The sequence below is a fragment of the Poecilia formosa genome, unplaced genomic scaffold (genome assembly GCF_000485575.1).
Source record: "Poecilia formosa unplaced genomic scaffold, Poecilia_formosa-5.1.2 Scaffold303, whole genome shotgun sequence".
NCBI lineage: Eukaryota > Metazoa > Chordata > Actinopteri > Cyprinodontiformes > Poeciliidae > Poecilia > Poecilia formosa.
Genome location: NW_006800242.1, coordinates 554,441 through 573,739, shown reverse-complemented (window position 1 = coordinate 573,739; position 19,299 = coordinate 554,441). Strand labels below are relative to the sequence as shown.

The 19,299-nt window shown below is 36.5% G+C and overlaps 2 protein-coding genes across 5 annotated transcripts in view; one reads left to right on the top strand and one right to left on the bottom strand.

Moving 5' to 3' along the window:
- The window catches only part of pcgf3 (polycomb group ring finger 3), a 52,901-nt gene extending 47,866 nt beyond the window's left edge, over positions 1-5,035 (bottom strand). For all 3 annotated transcript variants that reach the window (XR_001658704.1, XR_001658706.1, XM_007572556.2), the window contains exon 1: positions 4,870-5,035. The gene's annotated coding sequence lies outside the window, so the exon portion shown is untranslated. The remainder of the gene's footprint in view (positions 1-4,869) is intronic.
- A 212-nt stretch (positions 5,036-5,247) lies between these two features.
- slc49a3 (solute carrier family 49 member 3) lies at positions 5,248-18,019 on the top strand. Of its 2 annotated transcripts, none has more exons than XM_007572555.2 (10): positions 5,248-6,325; positions 9,106-9,264; positions 9,356-9,575; positions 11,185-11,261; positions 11,458-11,595; positions 13,316-13,432; positions 14,194-14,346; positions 14,417-14,574; positions 15,534-15,637; positions 16,782-18,019. In XM_007572555.2, exons 1-10 carry the CDS (start codon positions 6,164-6,166, stop codon positions 16,853-16,855), a joined length of 1,362 nt encoding a protein of 453 aa, XP_007572617.1. In that variant the 5' UTR covers positions 5,248-6,163; the 3' UTR covers positions 16,856-18,019. The 2 variants fall into 2 exon arrangements, with proteins under 2 accessions (XP_007572617.1, XP_007572616.1); XM_007572554.2 differs by having other exon boundaries at positions 5,250-6,325; positions 16,706-18,019.
- The last annotated feature ends 1,280 nt before the right edge of the window (positions 18,020-19,299 follow it).

Sequence of the window (19,299 nt, the reverse complement as noted above, 5' to 3'; positions counted from 1 at the left end):
TAAGCTTTGTTTATTTATATACACCAACAACCAGGCCTGTCGCAATAAGCAATAAATCAGTAAACTAAAAAATGAGTTCAATCATTTTTACATGCATAATTTATCATGTTTTTTTGTCTTTTCTCTCTCCATTTCTACCAAAAACTGAATGATTAAAGTCTTCAGTTCGCTGCTTTGACCTCAAATAACCCTTTTTTTTTTGTTAAAGTACTTTTTTTACAGTAACTCCATAATTCACTTAATTTGTTGTTTTGTTTCTTTTGAATATCTAAAATATCTTCTAGACCTCTATAGGCATCAACTGCCTCTCAACATGCCAACAACTTCAGCAAATAAAGTCACTGATAAAAAAAATAAATAAATAAATAAATAAATAAATCACTTTAATTAGGATGAACACCTGAAATACAAAAATTATATTTATTTTAATTACCTAGTTATATTTTAAAATTTCCGGTCAATTTTAAAAAAATTTTAAACTCAAAAACACAATAGGCTGCTGGTTGACTGCCCTAGTGCCCCTTTCTACAGACTTGGAAAGTTTTATGGGGGAAACCCTGAGTAGGTATATCAAGTTTGGTTCTACACACAAACATATTTCACTCATGAACATTCAGATGTCAGGGAAATCTGGCAAAACCTCTGGCGCTCAAATGGGACCTCCGAGTATAAAACATGGCTGACAAGGAAGAAGCAATAAAAATAGTTTGTGGACTATTTTTAACAATGCACTGGACTTTCTGGTGCACCATAGTGGTTGCTGTGTCTTCTGTATTTTGGATTCCCCTCCATGTTTCTGTCCGTTTCTGGAAAACCCCATACAGTGGGATATCAGGCCAAGACATTCCAGCATGTTGAATATCCCAGTTGAGGTCGGAGCGTTCCCAACGTCCTTCCAAGCACACTAGATCACTTGGACACCTCCTAAGATCATCTTAAGAGCCATCATGATAATCAGACTGTCCTTAAGATTGCTTTAAGGGGAAGATTGGGTCAAAATATTCTTGCTTTGTAAACCAGGCTTAATTTAGCTACATTTTTGTAAGCAACTGTCAACATAATTTGTCCAAAAAACATAAATTACATACAACACAACATAATATAAAGGTTCACCAATTAAACTTTTGATATGTGAAAATATTTCCATCCCATCAAGTCTCCCCCATTTTGCCTTTTAAGCAAAAACGTTGACGTATGTTGCTGTAAATTTATGTGACAGATGAATAAGTAGTAGCACATATTTGTGAAGTTGACTGAAATAAATGTGTGAAATATACTTCAGTGATCAAGAATAAAAAAATATGTCACGTAGTCTCAAAGATAACAAAAAGACATGTAAAAAATCTGTCTGATATAATTCACTGTCCTCTCTGTCATTAATTGCCCTGTTCAGTATTTCTCTTCTCAGCATGTTACGGTATTTCACAATATAAAGACTCAGTTCCCTTGTAAGTCAGCAGAATCAAGACGCGTGAGACCAAAAGTCACATGGACATGCAGGCAGGTTTCCTAATGTTTCCCTCAATTAGAAAAGAAAGAACTTTGTTGGTGTGGCTGGTGGTGTGACCAGACCTGCAGGTCATTTCCAGACAAAGCAGCCCTAAATGCATCCACGTTTGGCGTAGTGATGTAACAGAAGGCTGCAGGGCTTTTCTCTGTAACAAACTAGTGTGTGAGACTGATGCACTAATCAGGTTCATGCAACCGTACATTCCTGCTAAGTTCCTCTGCAACATAAGGAAAATTGTATTTTATATTTAACAGTTTCTGCTTTCATATTCCACCCACATTAGTGCAATATAGAATTAGCACTTCTATATAAAAGTCAAAATGTGATTTATTCCTTCATTCTCAGAAAAACTTAGTTGAGAAACAAAAAAAAGGGACAGATTATGTGAACGCCTCCTCCAACTGCAGCTTTACTTGCAAATGGGGGATCCTCTACAGTTGCTTAGTGCTCATTTAGGGAGCTGTCTGATCGCATTTCCTGTCCAAGAAAAAGACAAATCCATCTTCCGGCGCTTCAGTTTCTATTGAGTTTTCTCATTATCAAGCAGTGCTGAGTCTTAAGAGGCCATATCCTGCTCGCCTGTCATGCAGTTTTATCAGGCTGCCCAGAGGGACCATTAACATTGTTTTACCAGACAGAGAGGCATGTTTTCTGGTAGGATAGATGATTCTTAGGTCATTTGTAATCATTACACACTGATTAACATGCAGACATAATGCTAGAACATCAAAAAATGATGATTGGGACATGATATCTCAGGGCAGAGTGGCTGCTAAAAACAGCAGCAGATAATGTGGATGTTTTAACACAAAGTAGGCATCAAATCTGACTAACGCTGATTCTTAAATAGAAGGTGATGACTTATTTAGCTCATAATGAATGATCATTTAAGTTTTGAGCCTGTGGTTAAGCTACTGTCCAGGTTTTGTTCAGAGGCTGATCAGCTGTAAGATTGCGCTTTAAATTGATCAATCAATCAACATCCCAGCCTTTTGAAGACCTGATTGTTTGATGTTTTCACACCTCACAGTCCAGTAAACTGTGGTTTGCTTTCACACAGCACTGTCAAATGAACCAAACTCTTTGATAAACCTGTCCCCCAAATCGCCTGTGGTGGTGCTGCACCAAGAACCACTGAAGGAAACGTCACGAAAACCTCTGAAGAAGACATTAGCGCAACTTCCTTCTTTGCAAAACATAAATGGAGTAGCTTAGACTTTAGCAGCAACCATTTCTCCTGCTAGTGCTAAATTAGCATGTTTGTTTTGGCTGCATTTGCCCAGTATGCCCTGCGCTATAGTACGGTCCTGTCTTTAACTGAGACCAATGTTTTTAGGCGGTCCAGAGTTCCCTTTACAGAGTTTGATTCATATTCACCTCGACGAATGAACTTCGTTTCTTTCTAGACAAACAAAGTAGAGTTCAATTAAAGCAGACTAAACAGAGCTGGGGTGAAGGCACCCTAAAATAAAGCCTTTTGGCAAAGCTAGTCTTTTGAGATTGACAAATTAAACTTGAATATAAATTGAAGGTCCAATTTGCCGATCACTTATGGTTGACAAAAATAAAAAATACAAGCCTTAAGACTCAAACAGACCAGAATTTCACTTCAAGGTTTGGACCTTAGTGAAGTTACCTCAATCTCTACTCATAGGGTGAAATATATATTTTTATGCACAAAGTGATTTTTGGAAAATTGCCATCATACATCTTCTTCAAGTTAACTACAGTGAACCTCAGAGCTAGCATCTGGCTACACTTTAAGGCAACATTGGTGTGCACAGAGTCAGGAAAGATCAGTTTATCCCATAGAGTTTGAATGATGTGCAGCTGTCTCTTTAGTTTTAAACAAAAACTGTCAGAGGTTTTTATTGCTTGACATCGTGTTGTGACTGTAAACGTGCAATTTATCAATATTGTTGTGTTAGTATTACTTTTCTTGGCTCTTGTACTCCTTTTATCTTAGCCAGCATGTCCTTGTTAAAGAAATTAACAATCTCAATGGGTTTATTTCCTGGAGAAATACCCATAGGAGCCCAGCACCAGTCCTCAAGGGTCCGGATCTCCTAGTTTTTGATGCGTCTCTGCTCCAGAACAGCTGATTTAAATAGTCCAACAATATCCTCAGCATGTCAAAAAGTTCTGCAGAGACCCACTAAAGACAAACTATCATTTGATCCAGATGTGTTGAACCAGAGAAAGAACTGAAACATGTAGCATACCAGCCCTGGAGGACTGACTCTGATCTAATCGAAGGCTGTTTTTTCCCCCCTCAAAGCGAGGAGAAAATGTCAATGTTCATGTCAAAAACTTGTATGCTTTTCAAGATTCAAACATTGGGTTTTGTTATGAACTTATTGCAGATTATAGAAAATATGCCAAATGCAAAAAACAAGTTTGTGAGAAAATGGATGGAAACATCATTTAGAGGTTAAGAAAAAGGAATAAAATCGGGAAATTCAAGTTCAAATAATATAAAAAGCTTTGATGTCATAGGGAACCAGTAAGTACCACACACTTCTCAGATTTGCACCTTCATATCAGGTGCAAAATACAACAGAGCTTTGAGATTCTTCTAGACATCTATGGACATGTGAATGATTTGAAGCTTGAGGCACTGGTTTCAAAAGTCTAAGAAACGGAAAAGTTATCCTTCAATCTAATTCCTCATTAGGTCCAAATGACACCATCGCACACAGAGAAAGCTGTGTTTGGATGAAAGTGACAATTTATCTACATCTCTTCTCAGAAAACTGCACAGACTTGTTGGTTGCTCTCTGCACGCCTTCCTCCTCACAATGTCAGGCTGCTCTCGCTGCTGCAGCAGCCTGGAGAGGGGCGACAACCACCCACAAGACAAGGTACAAAAATATGCACCAACTTTTTATTAAATCCAACCCCAAAGCAGCTCTTCCTCCACATGTTAGCCTGAACTTTGGACATGGGGGGGAGGAAGAGGTTAGCTTAATGGAGGAGCATGAGCTTTCAAGAACATTCCATCTTAATAGGAACCAAGAACTGGTGCTTGGTTAGGAGGAACATCGGCATTTAAACACAACCAGACACACAGGAGGCTCCACACAGACCGGGCTAACGGTGGCCAGCCCGGTTAGCGTTACAGCCGTCTGAACGGCACACTTTTCCTCTTATAAACCCCCCCACTACCACCTCATCCCCGGTGTGCAACTGCAGGGCCCGGCGCCGCCATACACCACCACACAGGCGCATAAAACAACACGTACAGCATGCTCCGGAGCGGACGGAGACGGGGGGCGAACCGGTACCGTGAAACCGAAGAGCGAGTCACAGAGGACGAGGACACGTAGACCAGGGGGAGGGAGAGAAGTGGGCGAACTAACCTGTTTGAGAGCCGCACAGTCCGCTGGATGTTTGGGTTGAATCCGAGTTAAATCCACTATCAGTGTAACAAAGAGACGAAAATCACCGAGTGGTGGCGGAACAGGCCGAAACTCTGGGGAGAAACGTTGAGCATGCGCAGACTGTGCGATGAGAGGGTGAGTGGGTTCAAGTGTTTGGGGATTTTTTTATTGATCGGCTAAATGAGCTATTAATTACTAAATTACCATAATTTTCCGATATAAACAACTTAACTAGACTTTATATTTTCTGGTTAGTCAATTTTGAATTTTTTGACAAAATTATTTCTGTGGATTTAAATGTTATTATTGACCCGCATACAAAAAAAGACAACATATTTATTTATTTATTTATTTATTTATTTATTTCGAACAGAACATTTGTTTTGCATAATTGAATGCAGTCGCGTTACTAACTTATTAAATTGTGGGCTGATGGGGGAATATATACTGCTCATCTTCATTTGACCAGTTGACAGCTTCATTATTTATTTAACATATTTTCAGTTTTGTTAAATTTTATTTGGGGGGTGGGAGGGCTCCATTTACACAAATGCATTGCTGTACAAATTTATCCAAATTTTATGTATCTTTTCACAAGGACTTTTCATTGACTTACATCCATTTTTCATTCATTTACACTAGCAACCATTACCACTTCATACTTTACCCTAAACCTAACCTAAACTCAATTCACACTTTAGCCCTCAACCCAAAAAGAACACATCTTCTTCACCTTTTTTATGTCAAATGGAAATCACATTCTAATATATAGAATATGTAAACTGTAAATTGATTTTGACTATCAAAGTTCAAACTATTCTATCAAACAGTATATTTAATAAAAAGAAAAAAAAACATTTAAAAAATGTGTCGCGTGATGTTTCTCTTACTTCAATTGCATGTCTCAACCTGAAATTAATTAAATTGTGAGAAATTTCAGATTGTCGTTGAACTACAGAGTGATTCTTCGTTCTTTTAGACGATCTTTGTACAGTACAATGACGTTCTCTGATTGCTGGAGCGATGTTTTTCCCTGTCTTTTCCAACTGTCAAACCGGCTTCCTCGTTGTGGGTTAAAATGACTTTAAAGTCTATCCGAAGACCACAGAACTGATTTGCCGTCGTTTGTTGTTGTTGTTGTTGTTCGAACATTTACGGACATGTTGACAAACATCAACAGGTTAAACTTTGGGATATGTCCCAAACATACGCGCTCGTAGCTAGCTAGCATAAATGACTAATCAATAATAAGTTAATAACTGTGGAAGTTGTCATGGACGCCGGAGGAGAGACGACCAGCGACATTCGGACCGTTTACGGGGCTGTTTCTGGGAAACCGAACCTAGACCCGACGAGGCTGCTGTGTTTTAAAGTTTACAAGAGGAGGTGGTTTGTGCTGCTGGTGCTGTGTCTGTTGAACTGCTCCAACGCCACGGTGAGTCACTTTATCCATTGTTTTTATGACTTTCTGTGTTTACGGAGGAAAACTTTGCCAAATTCAGGGTGGTATGGCAGCATAGTAGTGCCAATAATAGTTATTGCAGTAGTCGTGATAATGCTGAATATTACTGAGAATTACTTAAGGTTGAGTGGCTTATATCTTGAACAAAAAAAAAAAAAGTTGTGTAATAATATTTTTATGCCACATTTTAAAGCCAGATCCCATCACAATGCTGCTTAATTAAGACTTTGATCAAGTTTTACAGACATACATTAAAATTATCAAATTTTCTTTGTCATTGAACTCCACAATTATCCATCAAAGAGCGTAAGAGAGTCAATAGTAGTCAATAGTCCATTTGTAGTCGTACTCTGAAATTACGAGTTCCAGTCGGTAAAATTAAATGGAACGTTCTTCTTAACATTGTTTTAAGCTTTACTTTTCACTACTTTTAATTTCTTTACTTTAGAGCTACACTTAATGTAAACTTTAAGCGCACTTTTACAACAATGTCTTGTAAAATACATGTTTCCAACACAGCGTATTATTGTTGAGGGGTAGCCAGTTTGACAGGCGAAGTCAATCTTATAAGTTGTAACTGGGGCTAGTCGTTTCTCCCACTTTCTCAGTGGAAAATCTGACTTCTGGGGGCATTTCTGTTGATTTTTATGACTGGGAAGTGGGAATTTCTCAGCTCTGATTACAAATGGAAAACACTACATTTCAGCTTGTTAAAGTTCTTTAAACACCTTTTGACTACAATCTATCGTTTACAATTCAGTATTGCCTCTATGGACAGTGATTTAAAAACCAAAATGAACCTATAAAGCTGTGATGTATACCATGCGGTCGAAAATTTGGGTGCAAAAAGGTAGCTTAGCGCTATAGTGTGCATTGAAACAATGTCTTCAGTTAGAGGCTTCTTCAAATTCGCTGTAATACAGACTGCTACAGGAGACCCTTCCTGCCCACAGCGGTCTCAATCTAAAATAACTCTGGAAAATCTGAATTAATATGATTTACAACTGCATGATCCCTTTGGGATCAATAAAGCATTTTTGGATTTGAAAGACATCATGTTGGTGGTTCATTTCTAGATCAGAAATGGTGAGAATTGTTTGTTTTGATGCCAAATTTTAAAATATGGCCAACTGATTGGTCCATCTCTCGTAAACGTCTGCTTTCTTGCTAACTTTAAGTTGTAGTTTCAGGGCTGGAATAAATATTTAAGATTTTTTTTTTTTATCTTTAAACTTTGCCATTATTTTCTCCCGTACAGACATTGTAGAGGCTAATTCATTGACTTACTGTGACATGTGGTTCCTTCTAGTGTTTGCATAACTTGATATCACTCCCAGGGGACGTTGTCTTTGTGAAGCTGAGTGTGCCTGGAGGCAAGTGTGCCACCCTCAGTCACACAATCTGAGCCCCTCCCTCACATATCTGCAGCCCCTGCGGGATTCGTGCTCGCGTTGGGAGCTATTGTTTCCAGGGAGCTGGTGTTTTCGCTCACAAAAGAAGCTTAGCTGGAGGAGAGGCATTCATGATGTGGCAAATAACAGCTGAAGAGCCAGTTAGACATTAATCAGTGTGACATTAAGAGTCCCATAGGGGTCAGGATTTATGAAAACCTGCAGCCCCACAGGTAGGGTCACTCGTAGGAAGTGTATTATTGCTCATGATGAACGCTGTCGAAAGGAATTAGCTTGATTAAGGATCAGTCTGGATATTACTGTGTTTTAGGTTTGTATTTGTAAGATTTCAATAGGATTGTAACAAAACGTGTAAAATGAGCTGAAAGATGATTCCTAAAACACTGAGGAAACAAAGCAAAGTGTCAAAAAGTAAAAACACCTCAGAAACCTTTCACCCTGCAGTGAACAATAGTGACATTGTTCGTCCAAATCTGCTTACAAACTAGTTCATTGTACCCAGAATGGACTAGTGCAGGTTCTTCTTTTGTTACCTCAGTGTTGAACAGGTGAAGTCCACAGTACCTTGCAAAAGTTTTCACATAAATATAAAGTTTTGTGTGTTTTATTGAAATTTTATGCACCAGACCAACACCAGTGGAAGAAAAACAATGGAAATGCTTCTCAAATAAAGCCCTGATAAAATGCATTAGGGCTGAAAATCAACAAATTTAGTCATCAAATAGTCATTAAGATTATACAGAATGGGAAAAAACACTATTTTCTGAAACAACATACACAAAGGAGTTATTAAGCTAAAACTGTACAAAAAATATCTACATTTTGTATTTAAGATGGAAAAACTCCTAATTTTTCTCTAAAAAGGTTTAAACCAAAACTCCTCAAATGACAGTTTTAGTTTCACCCGATTCCTTATGTATAAAGACAAAAGTTATAAAAAAAAACTCAGATCAGCCCCACACTGTACTGATGCCAATTAAAGCAGAAACAGCTGAACTTTCCACATCTTGATGTATTTTTAGTTTCTTTGCTACAAATGATCGATATTAATTCACTAAAGAAATGTTGTGTTGTTACTAGTTAGGCAATCATTTTTTTTATTTAAAAAATGAATTATTTGTTTATTTGAACTTTACATATTTTTAATATTTCACAAAATAACCTTAAGTGTTAAAGTATCTGCTTAATCATCAGAATTGATAGAATGATTGATTACTAAAATAATAATTAAGTTGCACTGCTAAATGTATTTAAAATACTCCAAATAATTCTGTCACATGTCTTTTATCAGTCATGTATTCTCATCAAAATATCTAAGTAAAATGCTTTATTTCCTCTTAGATATGGCTTACCTTTGCACCAGTTGCAGACCAGTCAGGCCAGTACCTAACGGTCAGCCTGCAGAACATTAACTGGTTGTCACTGGTTTTCATGGTGGTTGCCATTCCGCTCAGCTTCGGGACCACCTGGATGTTGGACACCCTCGGTTTACGGATCACGGTATGAGAGCAGATAACATTTCTGAAAAATTAAGAAGCTAAGATGAGCTTTTTAATCTGCTGCGGCCTTTTGACCTTTGTCATCTCTCCAGCTCATCCTGGGTTCCTGGCTGAACATGCTTGGAGCTCTGCTGCGTTTCCTCGGCACGCTGCTGCCGCCAGCTCGATTTAAGCTCCAGTTTCCAGCAGTGATGCTGGGTCAGACGCTCGGCGCCCTCGCCCAGCCCCTCATCATCTTCGCCCCCACCAAACTGGCCGCCCTCTGGTTCCCCGACAGCCAGCGAGCTACAGCCAACATGATCGCCTCCATGTGTAAGGGACTCCTAAAGCTTCAGCAGTTTATCATTTACATAGCAACTTACTGCACAGCCTGTCCAAGAGAGCAGAGCAAACATAAGACCCGGGTAGACGGGTAGACGGTGCCTGAGGCGGCATCATGAAGTCCAACAAACACACCAGACCGCTCAGGGATACAGTTATGGAGAACTTTAAAGCAGGATTAGGCTTTGAACTTCTCTGTTTAATACTTGAATAATTTTGCAAGCTATTGTAAAAAATAAAGAATAAATATTGAGCTTGTTGTTTTCTCTAGCTGTAAAATATTTCAGAATAATTGACAAGACAAAGCTTGATTATTTGAGCTACTGCTGTGTTCAGCTGTAGATCTGACTCACTAAAAGTTAAAGAGCAGCGATCTGTTGGTACTGGAGACTGGACATTAGGTAAATTATGTAAATGTTGATGCTTTTATTAGACTTGGGTCCATTTATGCATCCATCAGTCTGGCCAGTTAGCCTGGAAATGAGAGGATTACCATTTTAAAATACTGGAACCAGTTATAAAAACCAGCCCAAATTGAGGGTTAAAACACAACAGGATCATAACAATACTTGATCTGGAGCAACAATGTTAAAACCCCAACATAATGAGAAATCGATAAAAACCAATTAGAGCAAAGTACAGGTTATACCAAACCATCAGCTTTCACTGGGGTTTAATTTCCCCTGAACTAATGGAAGTATTAGTTCAGGGGTTGGCAATCTTTAAAACAGAAAAAGCCATTTTGCCCTCAGTTTATTCCAGCTAAATAAATATTTAGAGATGAAAAGGTTACATAATCTTTTGAAAAAAAAAAACTGCTTATAATTTTTGATGAGTATCTTCAAAAGATCATTTTAATTCTGTTTAAAGAACCATAATTTTATTGCAGTTTTTATTTTTTTAAATAAAGAAAGTCAACATTTTATTCAATAAAATGGACAGATACATTTTCTTTAGCTCCTGCGAAAAATAAAAAAAAATATTTTATTTCCTCTAAAGTTTATTTAAAGGAAATAATGTCTGTACACTGTGAGCTCTTGAAATTGGAGTAAAATATTTTGTTTGCACGCACAATTTTGCTCTATAAAGCTGATTACTAATTCTGAAAACATCCAAAGTTTCCAACTTAAAATAAACAATATTCCTGGTTCTTTGAGTGTCATTATTTGTGTAAATTTACTACAATTTTTACATCAGAAACCTAAGAAAATGCTCAAACGTGCATTTGTTGCGATCAGTTTAAAGGTATTTTAGTAACCATCAGAGGAGTCTATGTTTGGAAAATAAGAAAATAGTCTAAAACCATGTGTCTCATTTCTCCTGGGTGAAAAAGGGAAGTGGGTCAGTTTCAACATGTGATGAAAACTTAAAGGAAGTCACCTTTGTCCTCCATTTCTCACAGAAATGCAAACACAAAGAAAGATCCTTGAAAGTTTAAAAAAATAAGCCACAATCTGTTTGGTAAAATAATCAGATTTTAAGATGATAATTGTTTAGGGAAAGATTTCTGCCTCTGTCATGCGGATGTTTTGATTCAGTCACTTTGCAACTGGGAACAGAAACTGGTAAACTGGCTGCTCGCTCTGCTCTCACTCCTCAGCGAATCCTCTGGGCATTCTGCTCGCCAACATTATTTCTCCTGTCATCGCCAAAACATCGGCTCAAATCCCAACACTGGTGAGTTTAAGTCATCAAGTAACCGAATTCCTCAATCCGTTCAGACAAACAGTTTTATTAATCATGTTCAACAGTATTCTTCTCACGTTACTAGAAATATGATCATCCCATGCGCTAATGATGATGAATTGTCTTTTATTTGGCCTATTTTGGCCCATTCATCACCACATTATGTGTGATTATTGCCCTCCTCTAGCTGCTGGCCTATGCTGTCCCAGCATGCATCACCTGTCTCCTAGCAACAGTGGGCATACGGAGCGGCAAACCCCCAACGCCACCGTCAGCCGGCGCCGAGAGCTCCGGATCTGAGCCGTTCATTCAGGGACTGAAACTGGTAAAAATGCAGAAAAATTAACCGCAGAGAGAAAAGGCAGCATCAGGCTGATCCATCCATTTTCTTTACACCCTTTTCCTTGGTGGGGTCAGGAGGGTTGCTGCTGCCTCTCCAGCTAACGTTCCAGGCAAGAGGCAGGGTACACATGCAAACTCCATGCAGAAAGACCGGGGCCGGGAATCAAACCCAAAACCTTCTTGCTGCAAGGCAACAGTTCTACCAACTGCGCCACTGTGCAGCCCGCATCAGGCTGATTTTTAGATTAAACTTAGAAAAACAACAAAATAATTGTCCGAATTTCCAGTTAATCTCTGCTCCCTAAGTTTATTATTAAAAAAATAGCATCTTAATTCACTTTAAACTTTAAAATGTTTCAATAAATAGAAGTGTTACAAATGTTAGAAAGTTGAATAAAAAGAAAACATCTACAGTTTCTACTGTATCACAAAGCTGGGTCACTTCTTATCTGGGTCCATCACCATGGAAACCAATGCTAGAAATGTGCTTAGCCTGCTATTTTCTTTCATTAAGAGTCGATCCAACATAATGCTGGCATGGCGAACATGAATGCACGGCACCTGAAATACCAAATATTGCATCGTTTGAGGCTGTAATATTGCAACGATGGTTGTGACTCAAGATACTGAGCAGCTGGAGATCAAGACCTTGAAAGCTCTGCCCCTCCAGCCTACCAGCGTCCTGGAAAAATGAAAAACTGGAAAAACACGGCTGAGAAAAAAAGGTCTCTTTTTTTCTGCTCGTCAGCAAACTAAGCCGTAAAATCTTTCCTTCAGCAGAAATTTGATACGAGATTTCTCAGCAGAATCAAACCTCTAATTTCATTCATTTCCCTAAAACGGGTTTTCAAGCTGCAAACTTATAGATATCAATATGATTACTGAAGAAGTCAAGAATCTCTAATCTCTGTTTTACCAGTTTGGTTTGTATTAAACAAAAAAAGGCATTTTACACCGACAAATGTTTAATTTTGACCCGCTTTGATTTGAGATTAAAGTGTTATGACTGAACTAGTTTCATAAAAAAATTTATAAATGAATAGTTTTTACTTCATCAATATATACAAGCAAAAATAAACTGAATTTAACGTTCAACAAGAAATTAACATCAGAACAAACGCGATAAAACCAATAAATAAAACACAGCAACCTGCAGAGAACAGAGCCGTTCAGTGAGATGCCTGATTGAAATTTAGTTTTAACACTGAGTCCGTAAAACCTTATAAACTGTGTAATGTCTGAACATTTAAAGATTTAAAACTTGTTTAAAAGTGCCAGGCTCACATGTTTAATGTAATTTTATGGTAGAAAATCATCTCTGACATTTAAAATATGTCCCCCTGCTGGACTAAAACATTTTATCTTTGTAGATCATAATGCAAGTGAATCTGAATAAATTAAGCCAATATTTAAAAGTTATTTTATTTCAGTAACTTACTGAGTGAAACAGTTTATATAGATTAATCAAGACAGATGTTTTCAAGTATTTATTTCTGTTAATTATTATTTTTCACTTCCAACAAATTAAAACATGACATTTAAGATTAAAATTAAAAAAAATACAGAAATGTGGAGTTAATGGAAAGTATGTTTAATACCTACTAAAAGGTTATTATTGTTGTTTTAAAGATGTACAAATTATATTTTCTAAAAGATGTTAATTAATAAACATGACTAGTAACTGTGCCATTCTTCTCCTGTAGTTACTGAGGAACAAAGCTTACCTCATCCTGCTGCTGTGCTTCGGCTGCGGCATCGCTGTCTTCACCTGCTTCTCCACGCTGCTGGACCAGATCCTGTGTGTGAAGGGATACAGCAACGTAAGAACAGATTCAAGCTGCTTGTGTTTTATCATTCTACGCATAGTAGTTGTTATATGAAGATCTGTTTTGGAAAACTTTAAAACTTTGTCTTTTTGGGCATTTATATGTGATACAAAGCAGGGGTGGGTGATATGGACTTAAAGTTTTATCATAATATGTTTTGGTGCTATTTTAATAATGATAAAAGTGATTAAAAGAACCATTTATTACTTCTTATTTAGGGTTTCAGGAGCCGCAGTGACAAAAACACAAATACTGCTCTTGAAAAACATATTTATTTGGAATATTTTTCTTCAGGAAACCAGTCAAAGAAGTGTGATTAAGCTGCACACAGGAACTAAATTTAATTTACTGATTTCACTGAACAAATGGTGGAAAAGTAAAAAATAGCAATACGGACAGTTTTTTGGGGGTTTAAGCATCATTAATTGGAATTTATTGTGAAAACGGTAAATCTAAAACTCTTATGTGCATTAGAAATTTATCACAATAAATGATAAACTATATAATGAATTTACCTGTAATGCACAACAGTGAGAAAAAGGAATTCATATTTTTTGCTTTATTTTCAAACCAAAAATCTAAAAAGGGCTGCATGCAAAGCCATTAAGCACCCATTTTGGTAATTATTCTTTGCCAAATTAACTCTGACCTCTGCATAAATCAGACAAAATGTCAAAAGGTCAAACAGCTTCCAAACCTCTGCATGGAAGTGCGATCAGCAGTAATATTCAGGTTGTGAAATGTGACCTCTGCAGGACTTTGCTGGCCTTTGCGGCGCTCTCTTCATCGTCTTCGGCATCGTTGGCGCCGGTGCCGTCGGCGTCTACGTGGACAAGACGAAGAAGTTCACCGAGGTCACAAAGATCGGCCTGGGCCTCTCCACTCTGTCGTGCATCGCCTTCTCAGTGGTGAGGAACTGAAAGAAGGAAACTTCTGTTAGAGTGAATTCAGCTGAGATGATATTTGTCTGCATCTCAGGTGAGTCTGATGCCTCATCAGAAGGTCGCCGTCGCAGCCGTCTGCTCTCTCTTCGGCTTCTTCGGTTTCTCCATCTACCCTGTTGCCATGGAGCTGTCCGTGGAGAGTTCGTACCCGGTCGGAGAGGCCACCTCGGCTGGACTCATCTTTGTTTCAGGGTATCAAACGCTTTGCATGATGGGACATGGCTGAAGCCTTTAAACATTGAAGGTCTACAAACACCAAATCTTAACAAGTATTTTTGGTTTCAGTTTTATATTTATATATTTTATATATTTTAGTTTTTAAGATAAAAGTAACTTACAAATAACTTTTTATCAAGATGTAGGAGCTTGTTGTAGGTCAATAATTCCTAAGTATTGATGAAACGTTCTGGTCATTGGCAGATTATTTCTATAAGCAAGATATTTTACCCACATTATAAATGAAATAATCTGCTTCTTTTTCATCAATATTAGCTAATTATTAACTTAGAACAAGTGCCTATATCTTGTTAAAAAGTGAGTTGTAGGTTTATTTTATCCTATTTCAAGTGTACAAAGATATTTGCTCTAAAAACTCGAACAGAAAATACTTTGATTCTTTTCTGTAGACAATTGAATAGAATAGAAAATCATTTATTGCCATTTGCACATAAACATTATATTGGATTTTCTTAAGGATAATTAATCTTTATGAAAGGATAAAAACAACAAGTATAAGTCACTGATACTGCACATTAAAATTATTTAATTGCAGTTAAAATGCAGCTCATTGATAACATTTTGTGCTCCTGCCATCATTAATGTCCTGAGTCACTAATGTAACTTATACCAAGTTAAACATTATGTAGTTATAATCTGATTTATACCATGTTAACCAGAAAATGTAGTTTTCTTTATTTATTCAATTATTTATATTCAAATGTTTCTTTCAAGAAAAGCTGTCATCCTGCATAAACCTGAATTAACTTCAGCTTCTGATCCAGTTGGTTGAAACTATACAGCAGCAGGTGTTTTACAGCTGGTTTACAAACTGATAACTTATACAACTTTATTTTGTTTTAGTGAAATTAACCCTGATTAGAGATTGTAAGTTTCGTATTGAAGTGAAAGTGATTCCTGTTTCCTTGTTGCAGGCAGGTGCAGTCGGTTGTTTACATCATCCTGCTGCAGGCTTTGACCAAACCAATCACCGAATCTCCGCTCTCCACCTGCGGAGACGCAGTTCTGAGCTGGAAAGGTTGGTCACATGGACACCACACCTGTTTCAATTTGTTCAGAGTAAAGCTTCACAGGAAGTAGGATTAAAACACTTCCTGTGACAGCTAAATGCTGGAATTTAAACGTAATGAAATTGTATATTCTGTTGGAAAATACATATAAATGCATAAAACTTCCCAAAAAATATAGTAAAACAAACATATAAACAATAGTTATTCAATATAAAAGTATTAAATATTCATATGAGGTTACCAGAAAATACAGATTTATTGGAAACTCTCGCAAAAATGTGTAAAAATCCTTAAAATATATAAATCTTTTTTGCAGCAGCAACATAATGTTGCACTAAAACTTACAAAATAAAGTCTAATCTAGGGGTGGACAATATGGAGTTAGAATTTTATCAAAGTGTTTGTGTTACTATTGTGATAACGATAAAAACAATGATTAAAAACAATCTGTTATTTCATTTTTAGGTAGCTGTATGACAAATATTGTCATTTGAAACAGGCTTAATCACGACTACTTGTTTAAAAAAATAGTGATTTATATTTAATCATGTTTTTAAATTTAGTGATATTTATTGATGCTCTTACGCAACAAAACGTGAATAAATTATTAAAAATAACATTTTCAATAATACTATCAATTTTGGTTTTTATTTGACATCATTGATTGAAATTTATCGACAACATTAAATCTAAATTCTTATCATGATCAGAAGTTTTTCACAATAAATGATGAACTTCTGGTCTAATCTTTGAATTAAGTGAATCTACTCTTCTAAAAAAAGCCAAATTGAAATTGATCATTTTAATGAGTAATTTGACAAATTGCAATGTTTATTGCTTGTTTCGCAGTTGGTGACTGTATGATGTTTTTGCTGCACTTTGTGCTGCATTGTTGCTAAAATTTGCAATACAAATAAACTTGACTGTAATGGAGATGAAGGGGGAGCAATGTTTTTCAGGAATCAAGTGTTTCAATAAGAATAACAAACCATCAAAAGAATAAAAAAAATAACAGTAGGGAAGTGTATTTAATCCTTTTTTAGTTTTATTTTTTAATTTGCTCCTCCTCCCCTCAGTGTCCATGATGGTGATGGCAGGACTGTCCAGTTTTTTCACCTGCTGCTTCCTCGTCTTCTTCCAAACCCGCTACAGACGGCTGGAGGCGGAAGAACAAGCTGCTCACGGGACCAGAGAGAATAACGACACGACCACTTCCTACCAAATAGTCGAGAACTGAAGGAAATGGAAACAAGAGACAGTTACGGGTTGGATCCAGCCTCTATGAAGTGTTATGCCTGTCGATAAGTGCAATAAGATTCTCTGATAATGATTCATGATTCTTTAAACAGAACCCGGAACAATTTATTCATGCATTCTGTTGCTTCAAAGGAGAAATGAAGTCATTTGAATTTCCTGCACTATAATGCAAAAACAAAAAAATCTTACCACTTGAAATAAGATAAAAACTTAACTTACAAGTAACTTTTCAGTAAATAATTGCTTAATATGGATGAAAAAGTACTGGCAGATTATTTCACTTTGTAATTTTCATAACAAAGGAGCTAATATGCAAATAGAATTATTCATTTTTCATCAATATTAAGGATTTATTTGCTTAAAACAAGTTCCTATATCTTGCTGAAAAGTTTTGCTTGTCTGCGACATTTGCACTAGAAACTAGACCAAAAATATTTGGTAATATTGAGTGTTTTTGCACCACTGGGGCATTTTAGTTGTCTTGTACTCATTTTATAATTAATGTACATAATTTAAATACTTAAACTGCTAATTTTGTACAATAATTTAATCACTGCTGTCTCTGTTTTCATCCTGTGTTTGTTTTGGCTTCCCTCACACTGAACTAAGACCATCCAGGGTCTGGTGTGAAGGAGGCCTTTGCTAATAAATCTTAGACAACGTGTTTCATACTTTAAACTTATGATGGAGAGAAAACTCTCACCAGGTTTACTGACAGAAGAAATCAGGGTACTTTTTAACATAAATAAAATACCTCATTGATTATGTGCTGAAGTAGAAAAACAAAAAAGGATTAGAAACACTTGCAAGGTTGTTGCACTAAACTAAACCTGCCCAGGAAAGCAACCTTGAACAACTTTCTTAACCTCAATTGTTAGTAAAATTATTTAAACATGTTGTAAAAAATGTGTTGCCATCTTAGAGCTTAAAAAAATATGAAAAATACATTTGACTAGCTTTGGTTAACTTAGCATCATGGTAAACAGCATTTATTGAAACTGAAACTTGGATCCTGTGTGCCAATGTTCAATGTTAAAATCCAACTGAGCATAAATGTATAAATTAAAATGTAAAATTAAACTGTTTTATAATTGTACAACTTGTAACGACTTAATAAAAATGTTTCTTTTGGATTGCTGTCATGATTTAAAACTGTAATTTAAATGGCTATTTGTTTGTGGAGAGTTTAACTTTTTTCTCAGCTTGAAAACATTTTTTAATGGATAAAACAAGGATAATTTTTATGCAATTTAGTAATTTTTCTCTGAGTTATTTTATAATTTTAAATCTGACATCTGTACATAAATATTTCTTTCACGTAGATGTCATGCTTTATTGTATGTTTTAAACAGAGGTCAGTTGAATCAGGTATTTTCAATGTCTCCATGTTACCTGAAAACTGTAGTACAGTAGCTCATCGTTTTTATAGAAGATCTTTGTACGGTACAGTGACAGTTTGTTCGCCAAGTTTTCCTTCCTGTACATTTGCAACATAAAATGAGCTTTTCTAACTGAAACTTCAATAAAACCTTTCCATGTCCTCGCCAGCATGATTTCATCAAGTACGGCGTAAATCCCGAACTTTGTAATCAAAAAAGCGAATCAATTATTTCATTCGTTTTTGTTCATAATATTTAATTGAGGAATGATCACCTTTCTTTCTCATGTTATTAGAAATCAGAGATGAACTTTGATCATCTTACAAACTAATGATGATGATGAATTTACTTTGATTAAAAACGTTTTGGCCCATTTATCACCACATTAGATGTTATTACCCTCCTCTAGCTTCTGGCCTGAGCTATCCCAGCATGCATCACCCGTTTCCTAGCAACAATGAAGCAGCGAACCTCGGACCAGAGCCGTTTGTACAGGGCATCAAACTGGTTCTAGTGATGGAGCCTAAATCTATACTCAGAGTGTTTTTACATCTGAACTGTTACATTAAACAAGATTAATCATAAATAGTAAAGAGATAACATTTTATCTCCAAACTGCGCATCCTACGCCGTCCAATACACGCATCTAAATGAGTTCATTTTGCTTTCTACTGAAGAAACCTGTCTCTTTGTCTCTGTTTGTGAAACATGTACATTTTTGCAATCAACAGAAATGCATCAACTGCTAAAGATTTGAACAATGGAAACATTAAAAAGGTTTTTCTGAAATATTTAACGTGTTTCACGTTAAATATATTCAAAACCACCACTCGTTGGATGTTTGTCTACTTCTGCAGACTTCAGACTTTTATCAGACTTTTCATAGTTGGGTTCTTTCTAGTCTGTGCCAGACTTCTTAACTTCCCTGGACATTCTACTTTGAGGTCAAGCACAAGCGATGGAGTTTTATTTTGCTACCTTCTTTATTTCAGATATCGTTTGTCGAATCAATGTGTTTTTGAATTACAGGCCTT

Coding starts and splice junctions, on each gene's coding strand:
- slc49a3 (XM_007572554.2), top strand. CDS start 6,164: ATGGACGCCGGAGGAGAGACGACCAGCGACATTCGGACCGTTTACGGG. Junction 11,262..11,457: donor CGGCTCAAATCCCAACACTG/GTGAGTTTAAGT, acceptor GCCCTCCTCTAG/CTGCTGGCCTATGCTGTCCC. Junction 14,347..14,416: donor CGTGCATCGCCTTCTCAGTG/GTGAGGAACTGA, acceptor TCTGCATCTCAG/GTGAGTCTGATGCCTCATCA.